Here is a 27458-nt window from a genome sequence, read left to right as displayed (position 1 = left end):
AAGAGAACGGCAAAAAATATAAAGTGAGAGAACCACGAAGACAGAATAAAAAAATGGCAGGACCCGATTACTGCCCCAGATCCTGACAATGGCGAATGTGTATCCTCATAATAACTCCTTCCTCAGCACATACACATACCCACGCACGCACGCACACACACACACACACACACACACACACGCGTGCGCGCATACACACAGAGATAACCTGAGAGTGTCTCAGTTCTTCTTAAACCCAAGAGTCCAGAAATATGTTTGTAAGAAGACAGAATAGGTCTCTGATTTGGAACCCCAACAAATCTTTCACAAATTTTGAACACTCTGCCTCCAAGAATTCTTGAATCCAGGCATCAACTTTGTCTCTTCCCCAAAGGCAGCAGTACTCTCTTAGTTAACTGAAAGATGTGCCTCGTGACAGCATCAGGGAGTAAATGGCAAATCTGACATAACAAGAATGGTTAAATAGCAAGATATAATGATAATATGATACATAAGGAAATAATAAATAACCCTATATATTTGGCAGAACAAAAATGACAGATGATTTCAAGGTAAATTCACTAAAGATATTACTAAAGATTATAAAAAGTGTTTCACTTAGTTTGCAGATGGGGAAGCTTACTATAAGATGCAAAGAAGTTCAGTTGACAGTTTTTGTTCTAAAATCAACAATGAGAAAACTGTGGTTTTCATGGAAAAACGAAGAAGATGAATTGCTTCTAATCTGGAGAAATGTTAGCTCTGAGTCTTTCTCTTTTTCAGGAGCCCTTTGCTCTGCATCAACTTCCCTTTTCTCCTGGAGCCCTGTGAGATCACAGAACACACGTGATAAACGCTCGGTCGGTGGCCTGCACCATCTGTGCCCTTGAAACGGCTCTTCTCTGTGTCCATTTACGAATCAAACCTTCAACCTTGGCCTCGTTAGAAGAGTGTCAGATTTAGCCCACAAAACTGAGGAAAATGAAAAAAATTCAAACGTTCAGAAGTACATTTCTTTTATTTTCATAAGAACATAAACCTCTTAAAGGCCATTTGAGATGAGATATTTTTATAACCAAGTGACTAGAAAAACACAAAGGACACACTAGGAACCCCTGGCTTCATACCGTGTGCGCAGCAGGGGCAGCTGAAGGAATGACACCTTTGATGCATAAATTGATTAACTCAAATTCAGAGAAAGGGTAGAGGGCCCCTACTGTGCCAGTGGGTTTGTGCTACAGACATTTGCCTGGGATTCAGATCCTAGTATGAGACTTTGCCTGCCATTTCCTAGCTGGGTGAGCTGAGCCAATCACTGATTAATTCAGGCCTCAGTTTCCTCACAGATAAATTGATGGAATGAACTAGATCAGGGATTGGTGCATTACAGCTTAGGAGCCAAATCTGGCCACCACCAATTTTTCTGGATAAAGTTTTTTTTTTTAGAACATAGCTGTATTCATTCATTTATGTATTGTCTATTGCTGTTCGGGATGAAAATAGGAGTTTAATAGGTACAACAGAGACCATATCGCTTGATGCAAGGAAAATCACTCATTTTCCTCTATGACTACACTTATTCATGATACTCCCCCCACCCCCAACCCCGCAAACCAAGTGTTTCTCTCTGTAGACATCAACTGAATGTCCTACAATTTAACTCAATTCAGACACTAACAGACCCCACAGGTTAAGATCTCGTTCCCACAAGACCCATTCATTGAAAGCCCAGGTTGTCATCTATGCTGATTAGAGATTTCCATGACTCCCTCCTCAGGTTTGATCATTTGCTAGAACAGCTCACAGGTCTCAGGAAAACTGTTTACTAGATTACTGGTTTATTATAAAAGGACACAACTCAGGAATAGCAAGTTAAAAAAAAAAAAGATGCATGGGCAAGGTGCAGGGGAAAGAGTACAGTGTTTCTTTACCTTCTCCAAGTGCACCCTCTTCCTAGCCCCTCAGTATATTCAGCAACCTGGAAGTACTCCAAACCCCAAGGGTCAGAGATTTTTATGGAGACTTCATCACATGGACAAAACCAATCATAAGTTTCCAGCCTCTCTTCTTTCCCTGGTGGATGGAGGAATAAGGTTGAAATTTCCAAGCTTCTAATTATGGTGAGGTCTTTTGCTGACCAGCCTCCTATCCAGGAGTGCACCAGGAGCTGCCTCATTGGAACAAATAATGCTCCTATCATCCAAGATATCCAAAGGAATTTAGGAACTCTGCATCAAGAGTCAAGGCTAAAGACCAAATATAAGAAAACAAGATGGTCTTAGCACCTTCAGTGCTTAGGAAACTACAAAGATTTTAGAGCTCTGGCCAAGAACTAGGATGAAAACCAAAATATATTTCTTATTACATCACAATAACATACCTGTAGAAGTGAAAATACTTACTATGCAGAGAAAGTTTGCTTACTTCTAGATAATTTCTAAGATCCCTTTCTAATTTAAAATCTGTTATTGATTGACTCAGTTACTAAAGAATTGCTTCTCTCTAAGCACCTTAAAAATGGAATTTATATTACATGTATTAAATTCAGAAATCCACACTTTAAAAACAGAACAAATGTAAGAAAGCAAACACATACACACAGAGTGTGAAATTCAAGGCTCATTCTTTTTGAGGTGAATTTTTTAAAAATATGAGATAACATTATAGTTTCATTTTTAAGCCAATGCATTCATGAGTGTAAACCAATTTGCAAAGTTTGCTTCTAAAATATAAAAAGGTTAAAAGTAAATTATATTTGAGGAAAAAAAAACAGGTTTTCTTGAAACCTGAGATAACAAAATGATTCAAATGTAATAAACATAGAGAAGTCTCTAAGGGCTGCTCACCTGTAATAAGATTTTTAGGAACTAGCAACAGGAGAACCTACTTGGATTTGGGTTGAGGTCCATAATAGTCAAGGAACTAGAAATTATCTTGCTTTATTTTTAGACCTTTGTTTGCGGTGGGCTAGAGTCACAGTTAGCTACCCAGAAAGAAGACATATGGTGCTCACTGGACTAAAAAGTCAGAAAATACATTTTCTCTCTGCAAGTTTAGTTATTTCTGGCAAATCATCAACCTCTGGACATTGTGAAATGAAATTCAGGATCTCAGAGGTAATTCTGTCATTGCAGTGACCTGCTTTCCTCACACAAATCTCATTCCCCACAGCTGGAATCACCCTGCTGAGAGCTACAGGCTGGCCTGGCCTAGGGCTCCGGGGCAATGGTATGCAATGGTGGTCCCCAGACCATCCACAGCATCAACACCTGGGAAGTTCTTAGTAAATTCTCAAGCCCCGTCAAGATCTACTGAATCAGAAACTGTGTTTTCATGTGCCTTTAGAGCACTTTGATATATGCTCAAATTTAAGAACTAATGCTCAAACTACAGCACAATTGCACTCATCTCACATGCTAGTAAAGTAATGCTCAAAATTCTCCAAGCCAGGCTTCAGCAATACGTGAACCGTGAATTTCCTGATGTTCAAGCTGGTTTTAGAAAAGGCAGAGGAACCAGAGATCAAATTGCCAACATCCTCTGGATCATGGAAAAAGCAAGAGAGTTCCAGAAAAACATCTATTTCTGCTTCATTGACTATGCCAAAGCCTTTGACGGTGTGGATCACAATAAACTGTGGAAAATTCTGAAAGAGATGGGAATACCAGACCACCTGACCTGCCTCTTGAGAAATCTGTATGCAGGTCAGGAAGCAACAGTTAGAACTGGACATGGAACAACAGACTGGTTCCAAATTGGAAAAGGAGTACATCAAGGCTGTATATTGTCACCCTGCTTATTTAACTTATAGGCAGAGTACATCATGAGAAACACTGGGCTGGAAGAAGCACAAGCTGGAATCAAGACTGCCGGGAGAAATATCAATAACCTCAGATATGCAGATGCCACCACCCTTATGGCAGAAAGTGAAGAGGAACTAAAAAGCCCCTTGATGAAAGTGAAAGAGGAGAGTGAAAAAGTTGACTTAAAGCTCAACATTCAGAAAATGAAGATCATGGCATCCAGTCCCATCATTTCATGGGAAATAGATTAGGAAACAGTGTCAGACTTTATTTTTGGGGGCTCCAAAATCACTGCAGATGGTGACTGCAGCCATGAAATTAAAAGACGCTTACTCCTTGGAAGAAAAGTTATGACCAACCTAGATAGCATATTCAAAAGCAGAGACATTACTTTGCCGACTAAGGTCCGTCTAGTCAAGGCTATGTTTTTTCCAGTGGTCATGTATGGATGTGAGAGTTGGACTGTGAAGAAAGCTGAGCGCTGAAGAATTGATGCTTTTGAACTGTGGTGTTGGAGAAGACTCTTGAGAGTCCCTTGGACTGCAAGGAGATCCAGCCAGTCCATTCTGAAGGAGATAAGTCCTGGGTGTTCTTTGGAAGGAATGATGCTAAAGCTGAAACTCCAGTACTTTGGACACCTCATGCGAAGAGTTGACTCATTGGGAAAGACTCTGATGCTGAGAGGGATTGGGGGCAGGAGGAGAAGGGGACGACAGAGGATGAGATGGCTGGATGGCATCACTGACTCGATGGACGTGAGTCTGAGTGAACTCTGGGAGGTGGTGATGGACAGGGAGGTGGTGATGGACTCTGGCGTGCTGCAATTCATGGGGTCGCAAAGAGTCGGACACTGAGTGACTGAACTGAACTGAACTGAACTGAACTGAACCTAGGACAAATCCAAGCCTCATCTTCTAGGATAATTCAGCACCTCAGGGCTTTGTACTCTAACCCTCACTGCCTGCAGATAGATTCCATCCAGCCCAGCCTGTTCTTGTCCCTTTGTGCATGTTCTCGTCCCCTCACTGGGGACGCATGACTTCTTACTGACTCTTTATCATACCCTCTTCCCTGGACCCCTGAATAGTATCTCATTCCCACATAAGGAATATCTCCCTATCTCCTAATTCTACATCCCAGCTCCTCCTGCCAATTCCATTCTTCAGCAAGAAACCTGTCTAAACATTTGAGTAACAAATGCCAGGGACTGGCTCATGAATTAGTCATGCTTTGGTAGAGTCCTTGATGTTTCTAGGGGTAAGCATTACAGCAAAAATTCAATATGATGGAAGGCTGGTTCATGGCTTTGAAGTCAATCAGATGTGGGTTTTAGTCCTAGCTCCACCACTGACCAGTTAATTGTCTTTGAGCAAATTATTAAGCATCTCTAATTCTCAACTTACTGTAAAGGAGGAAAATATCTACTTCATAGTGTTGCTGGCATGATTATACAGAATAACATATGTCCATTGTAGATGTTCTAACACATAGTAAGCACTACGTAAAAATATAATACAGTGTAATATAACTAGAAATATCCTCTGATGGTCTGTGTATCATATCCCTCTTATTTATAGGTAATCTAGTACTCCCTTCATCAGATCTCAGGGAAATCTTCCATATTTTCCACTTACATAAAGTGGAATTTAACGAGGACCACGTTAAAAAATGTAACTTTAAACAAGACACTGAGGTTTTAATTTGATTGAATATACTCTTACCTCATGCCATGTATTCAATCCATGTCTTCCTGGATGCTCTTTACCTACTTCATTGACAAATGGCAAGGATGGTGTCAACATAAATTAAAGTGAGAGTAATGTTGAACCGTTATAGAAAATCCAGAGTTTACAAGAGGCCTCAGGGTGATTTTGCTGAATCAGGGTGGTTAAAATTCTTTCCGTGAGCAAAGCATTCCACTTCCACGAGCCAGTGAACTCTTCAGAAACATTGAGAACCATCTGCTATGCTCAGAGAAGCCTTACAGAAAGATTAACTTACATTACATGGTCTAATAGTCTGCTCCTAGCCAGTAATTTTCCTACCTCAATTCATCCTCTTAGGTTTGTTGGGATGATACTTTGGCTGTGAATTTACAACTGGGAAAATATATAGGGCCACTTTAAGCCCAATTTACTCAGATTTAATCAGTATGTAATTCAGTATACTAAACATAATAACTTTCAAAAAAAAAAAAAAGATCACTTTGTTGTCCTCATTTATCTTCTGACTAAATAACTTAAGCAACTCACTTCAATTCACAGACTCTGGATTTTTTTATGGGTAAAATAAAAGCATTATGATTTATTTTGTCAAAATTTCACCTAACCTTGACATTTTATGGATCTCTGAGTCTAATGCTAGAGTCTGCAGAATTTACATTTTATAGAGGTTAGTTGTAGAAAATGTGAATGTACTTTTTCAGAAATATCTTCTTTATGACTGGGCAATTCAATTTAGAGAAATTTCTCATAAGGAAATAATTTGTGCATACCACTATGATTTATCTATGGAGATATTTATCTGCATGGATATAAATAAATGTGATCACAGTGTTTATTATAATAACAAACTATTAGGTACAATTAACTGACAACAAATAAAAAATAGGTAATTATAGTAAATTCATATGTTGAATCACAGTCATTTGAAAATTATAAAAGACCAGTTAATAACATAGAGAAAGATCACCATTAGGTGAAAAATGCAAGTAACTAGTCAATGAGATACATGCTTATATGTATTTACAAAAATCTATAGTAAAACATATAAATCTGCAGTACATGTTTATCCATACCTAAATAAATATTAATACTCTACAATTCAATGAAGTAATATCCTGAATGGTAGGATAACCTGTGATTTTTATTTTCATATTAATTTTCTATTACCTTTTACAGACTTTTTAACAATGAACTGGTATTATTTTTAAAGTTCAGAAAAAATTTCTTTAGTAGCAGAAATGGACATCTTTTCTCTTTCATTCCTGAAAAGATTCTTAAAAGCATCTCCTCTGCCCATCTCAGGTTCTCCTCTGCTTCAAGACAGGTACTTTCTGGACTCATATTGCCAGTCAGTAAGTTCAGAAGATCAGAGACGCATTCTCATCATCCTCTTCTTCGCTAAAGCAGCACCATTTTAGATTCTGCATCTCTATCTGCATTGTCCATACTTGCTAGCTGCTGGGCTCTGCCTTCCATCAGTCCGTCCACTGAGAATGCTTTCTTTCATCTCAATCTTTTGAAATTTTGATTCTTCTTCAAGATTTGGCTCAAATGTTTCTTACTTCAACCTGTCTTTGAATTTCTATTGATCTCTACCTCACAACCCCAAGTCATGGTGTCTCCAATGTGCAATTACATTGTAAGAGCAAGCAATTACATTTCCTGCTCTGTGCTGACAAGGGAAGCTTGTAGCAGAGTGTGAAGAATTGGTGAATGAATATTTTACCGAAAGAGGGCAGTATCCTCAGCTCCTGCCAGTTTCTCCAGCATGGGAATATGGACCTTTCAATCAATATGTCAGGAAAAATAAGAAATCCATATTTTTTAAATGTAAAGCTTATGACAAAACCAATACAATATTGTAATTAACCTCCAATTCAAATAAATTTATATTAAAAAAAAATACTGCCGACCAGAATAAAAATACCTGTCAGCTGAATCTAGCCTGCAGGCCCACATTTGCAACCTCTCCTTAGGCTTACAACTTTTACATCTCTGTATCCTCTTATCTGGGGGCAGGAGGAGAAGGGGACGACAGAGGATGAGATGGCTGGATGGCATCACTGACTCGATGGATGTGAGTTTGAGTGAACTCCAGGAGTTGGTGATGGACAGGGAGGCCTGGCGTGCTGCAATTCATGGGGTCGCAAAGAGTCGGACACGAATGAGCAACTTAACTGAACTGAACTGATCCTCTTATCAGCTGGCACAGAGGTTTGTTAGTGATAGTTTGTGACTAGCAGGCACTCAGCTCTGTAAACTATCCACCTGGTGGGTCAGTGATAATAAAATCCATATCAAAGATCTAGCATCCAACCTTAATGTTTCAAAACTTGTTTCACTGCTGAGTTTCTCTCTGATGAGCCTTCCAAAGGTAACATGGAAGAAAATTTACTCGCTGTGACCTCAAACAGAATTTGTCTGTTTTCCTATATTTCATACTAACCCAAGAGCACTGTCAGCACTCAATAAATAATAAATTAGTCATTTAATTACAGCTTTTATGCATACAGGTCATGTTATATTGACTTCATATTTGAAGCAAAATTTTCTAGCACTTAAGAAGAAAAAAGGGATAAAAGGCAAGCATAAGCTGAGTGATGGTCTAAGGAAGAAATGGCAATTTTTATGCCTGCTTCAGAAGAGCTGAATCAGGCCAGGAAAATAGAAATGAAACGAAGCCAGCTGAATACTTCATAGCAGAGAACGGGGAAACACAAGAGCATTCTGGATCTATAGCATTACCTCACCATCGTCTACCAAACAACATGACCTTCTGGCTCCTCCAAGAAGCACTTTCCGGAAGAAAGACAGAGATGATCTCATAAAAGGTACAGTCTCAAAGTCAGGTAGAGGATCTAGCCTGGAGTCTTAAAAATAGTTCTGAATATAGGACTTGACCGGAAACTAGAGGGCATGAGACAAGAAGAAGACCAGCAGGGAAGAATATCCCTTCACGGGGGAGAAGAGAAACATCATTAGCTCAAGAATACTAGGGCAGAACTTGACTCCAGGGCACATCCCTGGAAGCAAGCAGAGTTCTGTCAGCAGACAGTGTTGCCTTAATGGTGCTGAAATGTGGAGGTTCAACAGTGAGTCAGCCAGGCAAAATAACTCCTGCTATGTGACAAGCACAGCTCAAAGCATGAGGTCAAGGCCTCTGTTTTGAGAAAGCTTTCATTCCAACAGAGGGAGACAGATAATAAGCACTTTTAAAACAGAAGATGTCAAGTAGTTGTACATTGTATAAAGGAAATAAAACTGTGGTGAAACAGAGAGTGCCTGATGGGCCCCCTTAGATTGGAAGGGCAGAGAAAAGCTTGAAGGAGGTGACTTATAAGCTGAGTCCTTAATGATAAGAATCACTCCCAGCAAATTCTAGGAAACTGCACCCCCAGAAGGAAGAACAGCTAGGGCAGATGCAAGGAGCATCTGTGTTTGAGCATAACAAAGAACCCCAGTGTTTACGGATTTTACAAAGCAAGAGCAAAAGTGGAAGGAGATGAGTTCAGAGTGGAAAAAAGCAGAAGATCACAAAGGGTATCGATGGCCCTGGACAGATATTCAAATTCATTCTAAATATTCAGAAACTGCTGGAAATACTTGAGCAAATAAGTACTATCAACTCCTCAGGTCCTGTTTCCCAAGATAACAGTTTCATGTGCAAAAGGAGGACGCAGAGATGTGTGTTCTGCTGCCACTCTCAAACTTTGTGGGGGGATCTGGCATTGAACAAAGACGGGGGTTAATGATGGAATCAACACCAGTGGGGCTCAGAGAAACCTGTGCTGTTGCTATGGAGAAGCAAGTCAACATGCTAGAATTCTACCCCACCACTTACCAGAGCCCTAGCAGCACCCTGGGCCTTTTACAACCCCTTGCTGTGTCTCTGCAGAGTGCTTATTAGACTGTGAGCTTTATGAAGCAAGCAGTATAATCACTGATGCCTTCATCCCCCAACATACTGCACAGTGATGCACGTGATAAGTGTCCAGGAGTTTGCTTAGTAGAATTCAAAGAAATTAACAGAAAATGTACAGTTGATACTACTCATCTTGCCCTGCTTCTAGAAATGCCAGCAAACGTCATGGGAAGGGTACAGACTGTGGGCCCAAGATTTACTGAGTTCACCAATTTAACATATAGGTTGAAGTCACTGCTTTTCCACCTATAATTTTACTAGAATCTAATTTTGTTAGACTACTGCAAGCCATGATATTCAAGTCTTATCTCCTTCTGAATTAAAACGGTCCTCATTGGTGTTTGCTTATTGACATCTGAAAGACCATCCTACCTCCTAATTCTCCTTCTTGCACTCTATGTGTAAATGATGAGTCATAAAGGAATGATCTGATAAGAGAAAGATGAATATCACACTTACATATCCATATTCCAAATCCCAGCACCAGCAGTAGTTGCAAAACCTCACAAAGCATGCTCGGAGAAAGTCCCCAATGAGAATTGTGACATAGGTGGTCAGAACATCAGAAACAGTCAGTCGCACAAATTCCTGTTGAAATAGTATGTGTATTAAGACAAGCATTTCTCTGTTCATGTGGTCCTAAAGTTGACATCGAACTTGTCATGCTTTCTAAACAGTATTAACTTGAAACTGCAACTAATGGTAAAGAAACTAGTTAGGCATATCGAGCCAGTGAAAAATGTTTCACCCCTATTTTATTAGTTGAAAAATAATTATTTCCTGTGCCCAAACCACTGGATCAAAAGTCTTTTTATTGAGAAGCTCTTCTAAGCCTGATACAAGAACACAAAACAGGAAAATAGAGACAACATGGAAATTTAGCAGTTTGATCTGACAAGCAGTGCTATTTATAAAATTAAAAGACAAACTTGTAAAAAGTACTTGTGGCATATATGATAGAAGACTAGTTTTTCTAACAAGTTAAAAACTTTTACAAATCAGTGCAACAGATGGGCAATTCAGTAAGGAAAAGAATGGCAAATGGCACATATAAAAAATAAGAAAATATACAGTTAATTAAAACATGCAAAAGTACTTAATTCCTTATAAAAATAAAAAAGGACTTAATTCCTTATAAAAATAGAGTTGTTACTTTACACAATGATAAATATTTTAAAAACCATGCTCTTCCATATTGATGAGAGTATGGTGAAACAGGCAGTGTCATAAACTGATGGGGAAATTAAACTGGTCCATCATTTGGGGTGGTGGGGGCAGGACTTTTGTGAAGATCCATCCCATTGTAAGTGTGTGGAATTTGATCAAGCAAATCCACATCTAGAAATATATCTTATGGCAAGTGTCAATCTATACATATAATTATGAAAGCATTGTTTCTCCCAGATCAAAATTGGAAACAATTTAAATAAACTCAAGGGGAAATAAAATAAAAATGGGTGTCAATACAATGAAATGCTGTGAGCTCTTAAAAAACAAATGCTATTGTGATTAACAACATAAACATTTACTAAAAACCACTGAATTCTGTACTTTAAAGATCATGCAGCCTTCTCAGATGGCATGCACTGCATTCTTGTAGTGCTTTGTTGATACTATAAAATTGTAAATGTTATCAATTCAGTTCAGTCGCTCAGTCATGTCTGACCCTTTGAGACTCAATGGACTACAGCATGCCAACCTTCCTGTCCATCACCAACTCCGGGAGTTCACTCAAACTCATGTCCATCGAGTTGGTGATGCCATACAACCATCTCATCCTCTGTCGTCCCCTTCTTCTCCTGCCCTCAACCTTTCCCAGAATCAGGGTCTTTTCCAATGAGTCAGTTCTTCGCATCAGGTGGCCAAAACATTGGAGTTCCAGCTTCAACATAAGACCTTCTGATGAATATGCAGGACTGATTTCCCTTAGGATGGACTGCTTGGATCTCCTTGCAGTCCAAGGGACTCTCAAGAGTCTTCTCCAACACCACAGTTCAAAAGCATCAATTCTTCAGTGCTCAGCTTTCTTTATAGTCCAAATCTCACATCCATACATGACCACTGGAAAAACCATAGCTTTGACTAGAAGGATCTTTGTTGGCAAAGTAATGTCTCTGCTTTTTACTATGCTGTCTAGGTTGGTCATAACTTTTCTTCCAAGGAGTAAGCATGTTTTAATTTCGTGGCTGCAGTCACCATCTGCAGTGATTTTGGAGCCCAGAAAAATAAAGTCTGACACTATTTCCACTGTTTCTCCATCTATTTCCCATGAAGTGATGTGACCAGATGGCATGATCTTAGTTTTCTGAATGTTGAGATTTAAGCCAACTTTTTCACTCTTCTCTTTCACTTTCATCAAGAGGCTCTTTAGTTCTTCTTCACTTTCTGCCATAAATGTGATAACACCTGCATATCTGAGATTATTGATATTTCTCCCCGCAATCTCAATTCCAGCTTGTGCTTCTTCCAAACCCAGCATTTCTCATGATGTAGTCTGCATGGAACTTAAATAAGCAGGGCGACAATATACAGCCTGACATACTCCTTTTCCTTTTTGAAACCAGTCTGTTGTTCCATGTCCAGTTCTAACTGTTGCTTCTTGACCTGCATACAGATTTCTCAAGAGGCAGGTCAAGTGGTCTGGTATTCCCATCTCTTTCAGAATTTTCCACAGTTTATTGTGATCCACACAGTCAAAGGCTTTGGCATAGTCAATAAAGCAGAAATAGATGTTTTTCTGGAACTCTCTTGCCTTTTCCATGATCCAGCAGATGTTGGCAATTTGATCTCTGGTTCCTCTGCCTTTTCTAAAACCAGCTTGAACATCTGGAAATTCACGGTTCACGTATTGCTGAAGCCTGGCTTGGAGAATTTTGAGCATTACTTTACTAGCATGTGAGATGAGTGCAATTGTGCGGTAGTTTGAGCATTCTTTGGCATTGCCTTTCTTTGGGATTGGAACGAAAGTTGATTTTTTCCAGTTCTGTGGCCACTGCTGAGTTTTCCAAATTTGCTGACATATTGAGTGTAGCACTTTCACAGCATCATCTTTTAGGATCTGAAATAACTCAACCGGAATTCCATCACTTCCACTAGCTTTGCTCATGGTGATGCTTCCTAAGGCCCACTTGACTTCACATTCCAGGATGTCTGGCTCTAGGTGAGTGATCACACCATTGTGATTATGTGGGTCGTGAAGCTCTTTTTTGTACAGTTCTTCTGTGTATTCTTGCCACCTCTTCTTACTATCTTCTCTTCTGTTAGGTCCAGACCATTTCTGTCCTTTATTGAGCCCATCTTTGCATGAAGTGCTCCCTTGGTTTCTCTAATTTTCTTGAAGAGCTCTCTAGTCTTTCCCATTCTACTGTTTTCTTCTATTTCTTTGCACTGATCACTGAGGAAGGCTTTCTTATCTCTCCTTGCTATTCTTTGAAACTCTGCATTCAAATGGGTATCTTTCCTTTCCACCTTTGCTTTTGGATTCTCTTCATTTCACAGCTATTTGTAAGGCCTCCTCAGACAGCCATTTTTCTTCTTCTTGGGGATGGTCTTGATCCCTGTCTCCTGTACAATATCACAAATGTCCATCTATAGTTCATCAGGCATTCTCTCTATCAGATATAGTCCCTTAAATCTATTTCTCACTTCCACTGTATAATCATAAGGGATTTGATTTAGGTCATACCTGAATGGTGTAGTGGTTTTCCCTACTTTCTTCAATTTAAGTCTAAATTTGGAAATAAGGAGTTCATGATCTGAGCCACAGTCAGCTCCCAGTCTTGTTTTTGCTGACTGTATAGAGTTTTCCCACCTTTGGCTGCAAAGACTATAACCAGTCTGATTTCGGCATTGACCATCTGGCGATATCCATGTGTAGAGTCTTCTCTTGGGTTGTTGGAAGAGGGTGTTTGCTATGATCAGCAACACTCTATTAACCATTGCCCTGCTTCATTCTGTACTCCAAGGCCAAATTTACCTGTTACTCCAGGTGTTTCTTGACTTCCTACTTTTGCATTCCAGTCCCCTATAATGAAAAAGACATCTTTTTTGGGTGTTAGTTCTAGAGAGTCTTATAGGTCTTCATAGAACAATTTAACTTCAGCTGCCTCAGCATTACTGGTCAGGGCACAGACTTGGATTACTGTGATATTGAATGGTTTGCCTTGGAAATGAACAGAGATCACTCTGTCCTTTTTGAGACTGCATCCAAGTACTACATTTCGGACTCTTTTGTTGACTAAGAGGGCTACTCCATTTCTTCTAAGAGATTCTTGCCCATAGTAGTAGATATAATGGTCATCTGAGTTAAATTCAGCCATTCCAGTCCATCTTAGTTCACTGATTCCTAGAATGTCGATGTTCACTCTTGCCATCTCCTTTTTGACCACTTCCAATTTGCCTTGATTCATGGACCTAACATTCCAGGTTCCTATGCAATATTGCTCTTTACAGCATTGGACCTTGCTTCCATCACCAGTCCCATCCACAACTGGGTGTTCTTTTTGCTTTGGCTCCATCCCTTCATTCTTTCTGGAGTTATTTCTCCACTGGTCTCCAGTAGCATATTGAGCACCTACTGACCAGGGTAGTTCGTCTTTCAGTGTCCTATCTTTTTGCCTTTTCATACTGTTCATGGGGTTCTCGGGGCAAGAACACTGAAGTGGTTTGCCGTTCCCTTCTCCAGTGTACCACATTTTGTCAGAACTCTTCACCATGACCGGTCTGTAAATGTTATATATTTATTTAATTAATGGTTTTGTTCTTCCTAAGAGATTGTAATTCTCACAAGGACAAAGAAGAGACCCACTTTTGTTCCCCACTGGACCTCCAGTATCTAGCACAATGCCCCACACTTAATATGCTCTTAATAAACGTGGAATGAGTGACTGAGTGAGAGTAAATTCTTGCAGTTGTTACTGAACATAACTTTTCTCTTCCCTACTTTTATTTATTCTTCTTTCCATTCCCCAGGAAACTTGAGTGCAGATTTTAATAATTAGCATCCATTAGTGGCAGGCTATGAGGGATTTTTTTTATCCTTTTTATTCTCCCTCAGTAAGAGTTAATTTCAGAGTGATTTTGAAGTCCTCCACAAACTCCTAAGCACCCTCATCCCAATGGTTGAAGTCTGATTCTTCCCCTAAGCAGTGTCCTAACTTTTACATAAAATAGCAGAAGAGGATTCAAACATCATGTGAAAATATTTATTAACATATCATAGAAGGAATATACTGTTTTATAAGAAAGGAAATTCCCAAAATGGTGGTCTAGCCCACCAAGGGAACATCATTCAGTCCAAGTTCCTAGCGTGCTAGTCAGGATGGAGCATGGCTTCCCCACAGGGCTTCTGCAGGCCACTGCACTCCACACCTCACACTTCACACTCCAGACATGTAGTGATAAAATGCTTGGGAAGCTTTGATCAATAAATCTAAGATTATCATTAACTAGTAGTGTTAGTGTTAGTCTCTCTCAGTTGTGTCTGACTCTTTGCAACCCCATGGACTGTAGCTCATCAGGCTCCTCTGTCCATGGAATTCTCCAGGCAAGAATACTGCAGTGGGTAGCCAGTTCCTTCTCCAGGGATCTTCCCAACCCAGGGATCAAACCCAGGTCTCCCACACTGAAGGCAGATTCTTTACTGTTTGAGCCACCAGGGAAACAATAGAGAAGGTGTATCACAAAGACTATAGATTTTCCATGGCTGGATCCTGCGGAACAGGCACTGATGCTAGTTATGTTTCTGGGGGATGATTTGGCACTATGGAGGACACAAACTCTAATCAGACTCTGTAGGTTAAATTTGGGTTCCTATCACTTGCTTCCTTTAAGGTCTCCTTTAAGGTCTTCCTTTAAGGGTCTTCCTTTAAGGTCTCTTTACTTTTCTAAGTTATGATCTCCTCATCTATAAAACAGGGGTAGTGATATAACTTGGAGGGCAATTTATTAATAAAAATTCAAAGAGGTAATGCCTGGCACACAAGAATTTGATAAATGTGAGCCATTATTGTCATTATCTTCAGTAGTAGTCTGCTTTCTCTCTGTCCCCAAAATGCAGACCTCGGTACACAGCTTCAAATAGTGATCTCCCAAGAACTGTTCTGCTGCCTACCTATCAAGTGCCGTTGGAGAAGAGACTAAGTGACTACATCTTGAGATTTCTTGGAGACGTAAAGGAGTCACCAAATCCTTATAATCAAGGCGAGACTGAGTTCCACAGTATCCTTGAAGGAAAACAGAGGAGAGGACATCCACAGAGAAGAAGAGGAAACATCTGGAATGTTCTCATAGAACAATGAACAATTCTTTGGGGTGCATCTCTAGAAGTGGCTGATACTATTTCTTCTGGAATGACTTTGTTTTAAAAGTGGTTAAAATTAATGTTTCCAGGTGCATGGATATGCCTATTGATCTCTTAAAGGCCAGACCTTCCCAGCACTCAGGGTTTTTACATCCCCTGTGTTCTCTTTGCCCCCATGGATCTCACCTCCCTCATCAACATTCTGTTCAGAATCACAGCCCTTCCCTCCTCCAGCTCTCACAAGCTTTCCCACTAGTGCTGCCTGTTCCTTTAAAGAAAGGAAGCTGAGAGAGAAAAGGGAACCCTAACTACAAACAGCAGTAAGAAAAGATGATGAAGCAAAGAAAACCACTAGGGACAGGATTTTTAAAAAAGAAAAAGACAAGCAGCATGGTACAGGGGCTCCAAGAAGAATATTTAAATAAATATTTTTTATTTATTTTAATTCAGGAGGCAGAGGAATATCCAAGAAACTTCTGAATAATCAGAAACATGTTTTCTAGATTGCATTGACATTCATGTCTAATTAATTGTTGCCTCCTCTTCAGAAGTGAGCAGCTTCCACCTTATTCTTTACAGTTAGTTCTATTAATCCTGTTTAATCCAGGTGTTTTCTTGGTAAAGAATAAGTTTCTTAGTCCTCATGCCAGTTTGCATTCTGGGATGTCCATTAAGAGAATGTCTCAAACTCTTTGAGTTTGTGAAAACTACATTTTTTTTTTTCATTTCTCTCAACTTTTGCTGAAGATTTAGGGAACAGCCTAGAAGTGATTAAAAAAAGATTCTATAAAAAAAAGGCTCATAGCCCCCTTCCTCCACTTTTAAAGAGCATCATTCCAACCTCTGTTTCCACTGTCACAACCAGTTTTTCTCATTCTTGCCTCCCATGTATAAGCATGTTGTGATTTTGTTAGGCTCACCTATATAATCCAGGATACTTTTCCTATCCCCAGATATTTAACTTACTCACATTGGTAAAGTCCATTTTACTATGTAAGGTAACATATTCACAATTTCCAGGAATTTGAACATGGACATTTTGGAGTAGCTTTTATTCTGTCTACCACACCATGTATCACAAGTATCTCTCTACCAAGTGCGGGCAGTTTTCCTTTCATTTATTATTTCATACATTTATGATCCTGTAAACATGTATAAAACATGGATGTCTGAAAACTGGGAATTTAATAACATATAACTGGAAAAGGAGGCCTATCTGGTCCCTGAGAGCTTAAAAAATAAAGTAGAGTCCTTGTTTATACTCTTTGGACTTGGTTCTCAATGATGTCTGTCTAGCATTATATGCATTTTCCTTATTTTTTTCCACAGTTGAAATCACAGATGAGTCGCTTAAGTCAGATGAATATCTGAAGCTAAGGACATCTAATGATATCTATATTTGTTTAAATTAGTTTTATAAAACTAATGCTAATTTTCAATTTTCCATTTATCATACAAAATTTATGTGAATAATAATATGAATAATTAAAAACTAAAGAAAGATATATTCAAATAATTTCCCAAAGATTACATTACTACGGAAACTGAGCTGTTGTCTGACTGACAGAAGCACTATGACATGTCTTTAAATGTCTGTTCACCATAGTCCAAAGTCAGTTTATGAAATGCACATGAGGAATGTCAATTCTAATGAGATAAAAGTAAAAGCATTTCAAAATATAAATTGGATTTGTATAGAAATAAGAGACCTGAAGTAGGTTTTTGTTTTTGTTTGGTTTGGTTTCCCTTTATTGAACAGAAAGCCATAGGAAACACTATTTCTTTTATCTGCTAAAATACCATTAGTCTTGGACTGGGATCGTTTACACAGTCATCTGAAAACAACAAACCTAAAATAGCTTTCCTTTAATGCTTAAGGGGCAATTATTTGACAAAACTCAACATTATTGAAATAAACTTTAGTGTATGCTCCCAAATGAACTTTTTGTCTTTTTTTATGGAAAACAGGTAACAGTAACTAGAGTGCCATTTAAATATTTTCTTGGGTCTAGGTGCTAAATCTGGGTGTGTTATTATAATATACATAGAAAATATCTCCTCAGGCCATTTTAAAACATCCTTCTAATATATGCTACCAAACTGTGGTGTTGGAGAAGACTCTTGAGAGTCCCTTGGACTGCAAGGAGATCCAACCAGTCCATCCTAGAAGAGATCAGTCCTGGGTATTCATTGGAAGGACTGATGCTGAAGCTGAAACTCCAATACTTTGGCCACCTGACGTGAAGAGCTGACTCATTTGAAAAGACCCTGAGGCTGGGAAAGATTGAAGGCAGAAGGAGAAGGGGACAACAGAGGATGAGATGGTTGGATGGCATCACTGACTCAATGGACATGGGTTTGGGTGGACTCCGGGAGTTGGTGATGGACAGGGAGGCCTGGCGTGCTGTGGTTCATGGGGTCGCAAAGAGTCAGACACGACTGAGTGACTGAATTGAACTGAAAAGGGGTGTAAATGTACTACTTACCTGAATGGATGTTTGTGAGGACTGCAAGAGTTAATATATGTGAAATTCACAGCCAGCATATAGTGAACAGTCAGTAAGTCTTAGCAATTTTCATTAATAAGCAATATAAACCAGGTCACACTTACAGAAGAAATCTCTACTCTGCTCCTTTTTAATCCAATAATTGTTATGCACTCCTGTGTGTGACATTACCTGCCCCACCATTGTTTCCCAGCAGGGTCCTCGAGGTACATCTGCAGGGTGCACAAAAAAGGGTGGCCCAGTGGTATTTCCAGCAAGGGAAGCATTGTAGGCCTTGATCATGTTGGCTTCCCATAGGGTAATATTGGCCTTTACTAGCTTCTCCTCTTCAATCTAGAAAGGGGAGTATTGGAAACAAAACTGAAACAGATTTTGAAGGCATTTCTGGCAATCTTGAGACTGGGAACATAACAACGTGCTGATGGCAAGAACAATCCAGACACAAGATTTACCTTGTTGTTAATCTCATCCATCAGGGCAAGAATAAATACATACAGGTTGCCTAAAAGAAGAGCAAAAATGCGTCCCAGTAGCCATTTCAGAGCAATGAGGGGATGGTAGTCTTCCAATTCAGCAAATAAGTCAAATAGTGTTGGACAGAACATCCCCAGGAGGGACATGACCATGTTCATCTACAAGAAGACACAAGAGGTGAACCAAGTTGATGGTGTTTAAAAATTATTATTGCTTTCTTCCAAATTTGCAAGATTCCAACTAGATTCCTTTGATAGTCTATAAGACTAAAAATTATTTCATGTGTTTTTAAAACTTGACTTTAATAAAATAGGGACCATATTCAACTCACATTTTTAAGATGTACATGTGCACAAGTCTGTGGACATGCCAGTAATAATAATCTGTTTCCTAGTATATGAGGGATATGATTTACATTACTTTTTATGCAGATAATATGTTGGTCTATATGGTACCAATTCTGCACTTCACAACAAGATTTCCAAAGAAAATGAAAAATTGTCTGCTTGAGGAATGGGTTCAAAAAGGAAATACTAATTTGACAATCATCAACACATAGACTAGTTTAATCAACTAGAATGGATGAATTCCTTGAGATGAGCTCAGGACTACTGAGTTAGGGGGAATGCAAACTGTTAGGGGCAAAAAGTAAGAAAAAAGAAAGAAAATGGAATAGATTTTATCAAAGAAAACAGAGAGGATGTTCAGAAAATACAAAAGGAGAATACATGGCAAAATGTCATCAAAGCCAAGGTAGAAAAGTTTCAGAAATGAAGGACTGACTTATAATGCCAAAAGTAAGAAAAGTATGAAAGAGAGAGAGAAGGAAAATATGACAAGCTGGAAATTTGTGGTCCATATCTCCAGATTGATTGACACACTTATGAATATATTATTAGGGTAAATTAAGCATGTGCCACATTTATAATAGGGGAGAAAAACCTTTAAGTAAAATTTTAAAAAAGGTTCCAGTTGGCACTGGCAATTTCTTTGCCTGAATATCTGGCTCAAATTGTTACTACTGTGAGTTCCCGTTTCCCCTGGTGGACTCCATGTTTGGAATGATTAGAACTACCAGGCTATATTTAGAAAATAATTATCAATATGTTTTTTTGCTTTTGACTAAGAACATATATAAGTACTAGCTTACTCCTTGGAAGAAGAGTTATGACCATTCTAAATAGTATATTCAAAAGCAGAGACATTACTTTGCAGACTAAGGTCCGTCTAGTCAAGGCTATGGTTTTTCCTGTGGTCATGTATGCATGTGAGAGTTGGACTGTGAAGAAGGCTGAGCACCGAAGAATTGATGCTTTTGAACTGTGGTGTTGGAGAAGACTGTTGAGAGTCCCTTGGACTGCAAGGAGATCCAACCAGTCCATTCTGAAGGAGATCAGTCCTGGGATTTCTTTGGAAGGAATGATGCTAAAGCTGAAACTCCAGTACTTTGGCCACCTCGTGCTAAGAGTTGACTCATTGGAAAAGACTCTGATGCTGGGAGGGATTGGGAGCAGGAGGAGAAGGGGACAACAGAGGATGAGATGGCTGGATGGCATCACTGACTCGATGGACGCGAGTCTGGGTGAACTCTGGGAGATGGTGATGGACAGGGAGGCCTGGTGTGCTGTGATTCATGGGGTCACAAAGAGTTGGACACGACTGAGCAACTGAACTAAACTGAGCGGGAGCTAAAAGTCAGCATGATGTATATAAACTCAGCATAAAATAATTTCAGCCTAAAGTAAAAACTTGGCAGAGCCTATGCAGTCTAAGGTAAGTTTGAATTGTTTCATCAAATTTGTAAAGTTTTTCATGAATCTGCATTATTACCTTTGTTGGCCCCTAGAATCAGGGGTCCCCTAAGATGGAAGTTCTTTAATCCATCTGGGCTGGATGAAGCACAAGCTGGAATCAAGATTGCTGGGAGAAATATCAATAACCTCAGGTATGCAGATGACACCACCCTGATGTCAGAAAGCAAAGAAGAACTAAAGAGCCTCTTGATGAAAGTGAAAGAGGAGAGTGGAAAAGTTGGCTTAAAGCTCAACATTCAGAAAACTAAGATCATGGCATCCAGTCCCATCACTTCATGCCAAATAGATGGGGAAAAAGTGGAAACAGTCGCTGACTTTATTTTGGGGGGCTCCAAAATCACTGGAAATAGTGATTGCAGCCATGAAATTAAAAGACATTTACTCCTTGGAAGGAAGGTTATGACCAACCTAGACAGCATATTAAAAAGCAAAGACATTGCTTTGTCAACAAAGGTCCATCTAGTGAAGGCTATGGTTTTTCCAGTAGTTGTGTATGGATGTTAGAGTTGGACTATAAAGAAAGCTGAGCGCTGAAGCATTGATGCTTTTGAACTATAGTGTTGGAGAAGACTGTTGAGAGTCCCTTGGACTGCAAGGAGATCCAACCAGTCTGTCCTAAAGGAAATCAGTCCTGGGTGTTCATTGGAAGGACTGATGTTCAAGCTGAAACTCCAATGTTTTGGCCACCTGATGCAAAGAGCCGACTCATTTGAAAAGACCCTGATGGTGGGAAAATTGAAGGCAGGAGGAGAAGGGGATGACAGAGGATAAGATGGTTGGATGGCATCACCGACTCGATGCATATGAGTTTGTGTAAACTCCAGGAGTTGGTGATGGACAGGGAGGCCTGGTGTGCTGTGGTTTATGGGGTCACAAAGAGTCAGACACAACTGAGTGACTGAACTGAACTGAACTGAATGAAATTAAAAGATGCTTACTCCTTGGAAGAAAAGCTATGACCAACCTAGACAGCATATTAAAAAGCAGAGACATTACTTTGCCAACAAAGGTCCATCTAGTCAAAGCTATGGTTTTTCCAGTAGTCTTGCATGGATGTGAGAGCTGGACTCTAAAGAAAGCTGAGTGCTGAAGAATTGATGGTTTTAAACTGTGGTGTTAGAGAAGACTCTTGAGAGTCCCTTGGACTGCAAGGAGGTCCAGCCAGTTCATCGTAAGGGAAACCAGTCCTGAATATTCATCGGAAGATCTGATGCTGAAGCTGAAACTCCAATACTTTAGCCACCTCATGCAAAGAGCTGACTCATTTGAAAAGACCCCGATGCTGGGAAAGATTGAAGGCAGGAAGAAAAGGGGATGACAGAGGATGAGATGGTTGGATGGCATCACTGACTCAACGGACATGGGTTTGAGCAAGCTTTGGGAGTTGGTGATGGACAGGGAAACCTGGTGTGCTGCAGTCCATGGGGTCGTGAAGGGTCGGACATGACTGAGCAACTGAACTGAACTGAACTGAAGACGGATATTAAACAAGTTCTTATAAAGAGTGACTGTTTTAATGATAATCAATTACTCATTCTTTTCTGTGATTCCCTGATACAAAAATATAATCAATATGAACCACAAACCAAAGTGGTATGATAATTTTGCCTATCAATGCTATCATAACTGCAAAAGATAATCTTAAAAGCAAACTTAGTAATACTGTGAGGTTCCCCCTTAGTTTTAAATACATAAGACCCTACCTAATGACTCTGTTTTACAGGATTCCATGAAATATCTATGTCTTCATAGTCTCTTAAATGTATGGTCTCCCATCTTCAGCATTATTGCTTCTGAAATACCTAGAATGTTTTTGTTTGGAACCTTCTGTTTTAAGTGTGTTATACCATTTTCTATCCAAGATTTTTCTAGGAAATTCTATGCTTATGAATACTTTCTTAATCTGTTTGGCCTATAAGGCTTTGCAGAAGTTTCAGTACTGTAAATCTACACTTCCCACTGCTTAAATCTTCATATTCTTTGAGAACCCCAGTTCAAAATGATGTCAGATTGCATTATGGAACATTTTATGAAAGGAAACAGGCCCAAGAAACAACACATGACCAATGACCTCCTGATTCTAAATGTCTATTTCTGACCTCTTTTGTTGGACCTGCTAAATAGGCAGATACCCTGAAGACAAATCACAATGCTAATATTTAATTTCTGGCAAAGATCTGGCCGTCCTCATTTGACTAGCATTTGGAGGGGAGGTAATAGGGTAGGAGGACAAGGAGGTGGAGTAGCTAGGCTGCTAGAGAGAGGCCCAGTCTTACCCAAAGTATGGGAGCAATCTGAATGTTTCCAATGAGATTAATATAAGAACCCAGGGCTTTATCATCCCCACTTCAAAGAATTCAGGCAACAACTGGATCATTCAAAGACAGAAGCAGGATCTACAGAGAGCGTAAAACAGGATCATGGAAAGAGTGTTGGGCTTGAAACCAAAATTCTTCAATTTTAACTCTCATTGTTCTCCACGGTTCTGTGACCATGAACACATCACCTAACCTGAGATTCATTATCTCTGTCTATAAAACATACTGGTTGGAATATATGTATTCTAATCTCTCTTCCAACTCTACCTAATGCCACAAAGTAAGAAACACACAGTAGAGAGATTTGGAAATGAGGCTGGAATAAAGAACTGTGTGCCAAGGTTGGTTCACTCTCAGGGCAAGATGACAGGGGTAGGTAAAAAGTGGCTGTATTTCATGTTCCAGCACTGAAGCACAACCCACAAACCCTTCAATGTCAGATTCTAAGCACATAAAAAGCATGCAGAGACGAACTTCATTTTTTTCCCACCACCCAAGGGTGTCAGGATCTTGCTGCGCAAATTCCTGGGATCGCTTCACAGCCCAAAAGATGAGGTATCCACTCCCGCCAAGTGTTAGAAACACGAAGAAGTTAGCAAGAAACCTCAGGAATCTGATCAAGTGGATGTTTTCTTCTACTTGGGCTGCTCTTTCTTCTATTATAGCTTCCTGTATCCAAGGAAAACAGGGAAAAAAAAAAGAATTATTTGATCTACAAAAAATATCATGAACTTAGGAATTATCTTCACAAACGTGAATGTGAGGAATGAAAATGTAAACTAAATCTGGGATTCCACAAATCAGGTGAATATTGCCAGCGAGTGAGAAAATGTAAGACAAAAAAAGGAAGAATTCTTACAAAGTCTGGTTGATCTAATATTAAGACAGTCTTCATTCTAAAGTCTCTTCTAGTGTGGCTTTTTAAAACAATTACAAAATAATACTTTGGAGTTATTTTAAATATTGAGCTAATGTATTCCTGTAACTAATAAGTTAGCATTGTTGTATTATTTAAAATATCTGATTCTGATTACTAATGGTTAGCTATTCCAAGCCAATGGTGTTTTATTACCAAATTTAGAGAGAAATAGTGCTGTCACAAGCCATCAATCATTTTTCAGTCATATTCATAACCCTGACCAGATCCTGGTAGGAAGAAATGATGAGTTAATCTTTCTTTTAATTGTCAAGATACTTTGCTACACATACAATTTGGAATGATTCCAATTTTACTTTTACAAATACCAAGAAAAGTCTCTTGAAGTTGGTATCTTTACCTTAAAGTTCATTGTGATAGAATTGAATTTGTTGTCTGCTGTTTCAGGGTTGCCAATAAGGTAGTCCCAGCTAGTGAACACCTTCCAGCTAAAGTTGAAAGTGTTATCATCACCACCTCCGTCATCACCAATATTTTTGGTCATCCTATGCAAACAGGAGATTTAATCCAGCAACCAGAATACAAGCAGAAAGGGAGAGATTAGGGAATAGCAAGACATCATAATTTTAGGGATATTGGAGAAACAATATCTAAGACATGTACTTTCAATTAAGTTTGTTCTAATAACCAGAAAAGTTTGTTTTAAAAAAATTTTGGTTTGTTTTAATTTTTTAAACTTCATTTCTAGGCTTTCAAGATTAGAAAACTACTAAGCATTGATGGTTTTAACAATAAATTAATTTACAGGTTATATAAAAATATTTTTTTATTTGTTTTCCTAAACTGTTTTCTTAGAGTCATATACTGTACTCTGAACCTTTTATGGGACAAGGATCTCTTAAGAAATCTGTTGAAAACCACTGGGCCCCTATCCAGGGAGAAAATATGTATAGGTTGTAAAACGGTTGTACACAATTTTAGTTGGTTTACAGTTGAAAGCCTAGGGATAGATTAACCCAGGTCAGATCAGGAAACTTCTTTATAGGTTTCAAAACCTCTAAGAATCTCCTCCCAAAGAGTGATTACACTGAATGCATGAAAGTTTTCCATACTCTACAACTCTTGACCAAAAATCAAGATGTTTATACAACTTTAATGCCAAGTGGTTACATATATTCTAATAACTTATGTTAAAAAATTTTTTTTTGCTTGGACCATTTAAAATACATTTACTTAAAGGTTTATTTCAGTGGTTAAAAATCTATATCCTACTTCCTTCACTTCCTTGTTTCTCCTACCACCATAGCTAGCAAAATTAAAATTTTATATGACATATATTACAGAATGGCCCTATAAGGTTTTGGTTTTTTACAGTGTTATGGAACTAAAAAAGAAAGGAGAATGAGGACATAAAGATGACATTATAATTTGGCAGACATCTCTCAGGTCATCTAAATTCTACCACTGTTAGTCCTATCTCTTACAGAGGTTTATATGTTTCAAATGGGCTTATGTGTTTGAAAAATAACTAAAAATAATTATTACTTACCTCAGTCTACCACTTTACCCTCTGCAAATGGCATTTATGTGTATTATTATATTTGTCCTTCTCAAAAACTTAAAGAGAGGTCAAGGTAGTTGATACTAAGATAGTAGATACTATTCTCTGTTATAGATGAGGAAGCTGAAGGGTAAAATTATGAAGTGATTTCCGGGACATAATTCAGAAGTAAACCACAGGGGTAGGTCAAGAGCTTAGGTTTTCTGACTTCACTCTAGTACCCAAGCTAGGACACCATGAGATATGTTGAACCATATAAGATGCCTTTTTGTAGGTCAAAAAGTATTGAAATCAAACATTCCTAATGATTTAACCTAGGGAGAAAATTACTTTTTTGATTAAGAGGCCATCATTCTTTTTGTGCATAGTCATTGAGCAAAGGGCAGAGCCTCAGGTAAAACTGACCGCTTGACAGATGTTTTTGCATGGACCTTTATCACTGGCAGGATTCTATATCTGTAGTCAGCCTCCCAGAGAAGGGAGCTCAAGCTTGACAAGCAAACTGGGAACATCTAGCATGTGAGAACTGTCAAGAAAGGGAGTGGGATACTAAACGCACAAGGAAGGATACTGAAGACAAACTCTACTAACAACACATTTTTTTGAGATGGCCCTGATAGCTATAAAATGTTCCATGTACAGCTCCATCCCTTGGTTGCAGAGAAAAAAATAAAGTGACCTCTTGACCTCTTCCTTTTTCAAGGGGGCTATAGTTTTTAACAACTGTATCTCAAGCTATCTCAACATACAATTTGCAAGGAAGGAAGGAGTGGAGGAAGGACGAGTGACCAACCATCTTGTTTTGTAATGATTCAGTAATCATTACCCAGCACAAAAGACTTTTAGTGCTAAAGCCGATGGAGTCCTGGGTCAACAAAGTTAGCCATCCTATCTTAAAATTTCGAAGTACTTTCTTGTATATCTATCTAATTTTCCTTCCAATTTCCCCATTGGTGTTGGTTTAGTTGCTAAGTCTTGTTCAACTCTTGTGATCCCATGGGCTAGAGCTCGCCAGGGTCCTCTGTCCAAGGGATTCTCCAGGCAAGAATACTGGAGTGGTTTGCCATTTCCTTCTCCAGGGGATCTTCCCAACCCAGGTATCAAACCTGGGTCTCCTGCACTGCAGGCAGATTCTTTACTGACTGAGCTACCAGGGAAGCCAATTTCCCCATTAATTAATCAAAACAGATATCTGCTTCCCTTTTATGGATGGGGACTCTGCAATAAACAGTATGAGCAAGAGGATAAAATCCCTCAGTTGCCTGATTGATTTTAAGTACTCAATTTTAGTTTCACTTGATTTGAGGCATGTATCCCATAAAGCCACTCATGTTTATTCCAAGAATGTATTTGTTTGGCACTGGTGGGGGACAGGGGAAGAGATGATAAAGGATTCTGTGCAATCACTTATATCCCACCAACTGTTTTATCACCAAGCTCTACCCCCAGGGCTAGGAGCAGCTAGGAATAATAAATGGCTTTGGAATTGTCTTGCCATAAAGGCCAATGAACTTAAACCACTTGCCAATCATGTAGTGAATAACCAAAGGTCCCCTGCCAGAGGGAGGAACCAAAATCCGGCTGGTTTAGGTGGTATAACATGGATGACTTTGAGGGTGAAATGTGGAACTGGTGCCCTGTAGGTATCCTAAATGGCATCTTTGAGTTAATTCTAAATAGCTTCCATTTCCTGGAGAGCTGCACTAGCTAGTAAGTTTGCCATCAGCAATATGTGGTTACTGAGCACTTAAAATGTAACTAGTGTTTCAAAGACTTAGGACCAAAAAAGACAGAAAACATATCAATAATAATTTTAGATTGATTATACGTTGAAGGAACTGTTTTGATATATAGAGTTAAATAAAATACATTATTAAAATATATTCTAGCTATGTATTTGTTTAGGATAGCTGCCAGAATATTTAAATTACATGTCCCTTATCTTATATTTTTTTTATATAATGCTATTTTAGATGCTTTATACTCATCTGCCAGAAATTATAATAAATGTACAAATCTATTAATGTACAACTACATAACCATGCATAACTCCCTTACTGTGAGGGCTATCATATGACCTCACTTCCTATCATGCTGGCTTTGTTTGGTTTTTCAGTAAGCCTATGAATTATAATCCTAATGAAACAGTTAAATTAGCATATGCTAGCCATGTTCTAA

The 27458-nt window shown here is 39.0% G+C and overlaps 1 protein-coding gene across 3 annotated transcripts in view; it reads right to left on the bottom strand.

The window, feature by feature from the left end:
* TMC1 (transmembrane channel like 1) overlaps nucleotides 1-27458 on the bottom strand; it is a 132093-nt gene that overhangs the window by 21571 nt on the left and 83064 nt on the right. For all 3 annotated transcript variants that reach the window (XM_040254092.1, XM_040254030.1, XM_040254141.1), the window contains exons 10-14: nucleotides 24120-24264; nucleotides 23317-23511; nucleotides 18689-18868; nucleotides 18408-18569; nucleotides 9888-10016 (exon numbers count right to left, since the gene is read on the bottom strand). In XM_040254092.1, the coding sequence (XP_040110026.1) occupies nucleotides 9888-10016; nucleotides 18408-18569; nucleotides 18689-18868; nucleotides 23317-23511; nucleotides 24120-24264 (811 nt within the window). The remainder of the gene's footprint in view (nucleotides 1-9887; nucleotides 10017-18407; nucleotides 18570-18688; nucleotides 18869-23316; nucleotides 23512-24119; nucleotides 24265-27458) is intronic.

Source organism: Oryx dammah, unplaced genomic scaffold, assembly GCF_014754425.2.
Source record: "Oryx dammah isolate SB20612 unplaced genomic scaffold, SCBI_Odam_1.1 HiC_scaffold_1, whole genome shotgun sequence".
Taxonomy (NCBI): Eukaryota; Metazoa; Chordata; class Mammalia; order Artiodactyla; family Bovidae; genus Oryx; species Oryx dammah.
Note: the sequence above shows the minus strand (reverse complement) of the source record. Positions and strands in the feature narration are given on the sequence as shown.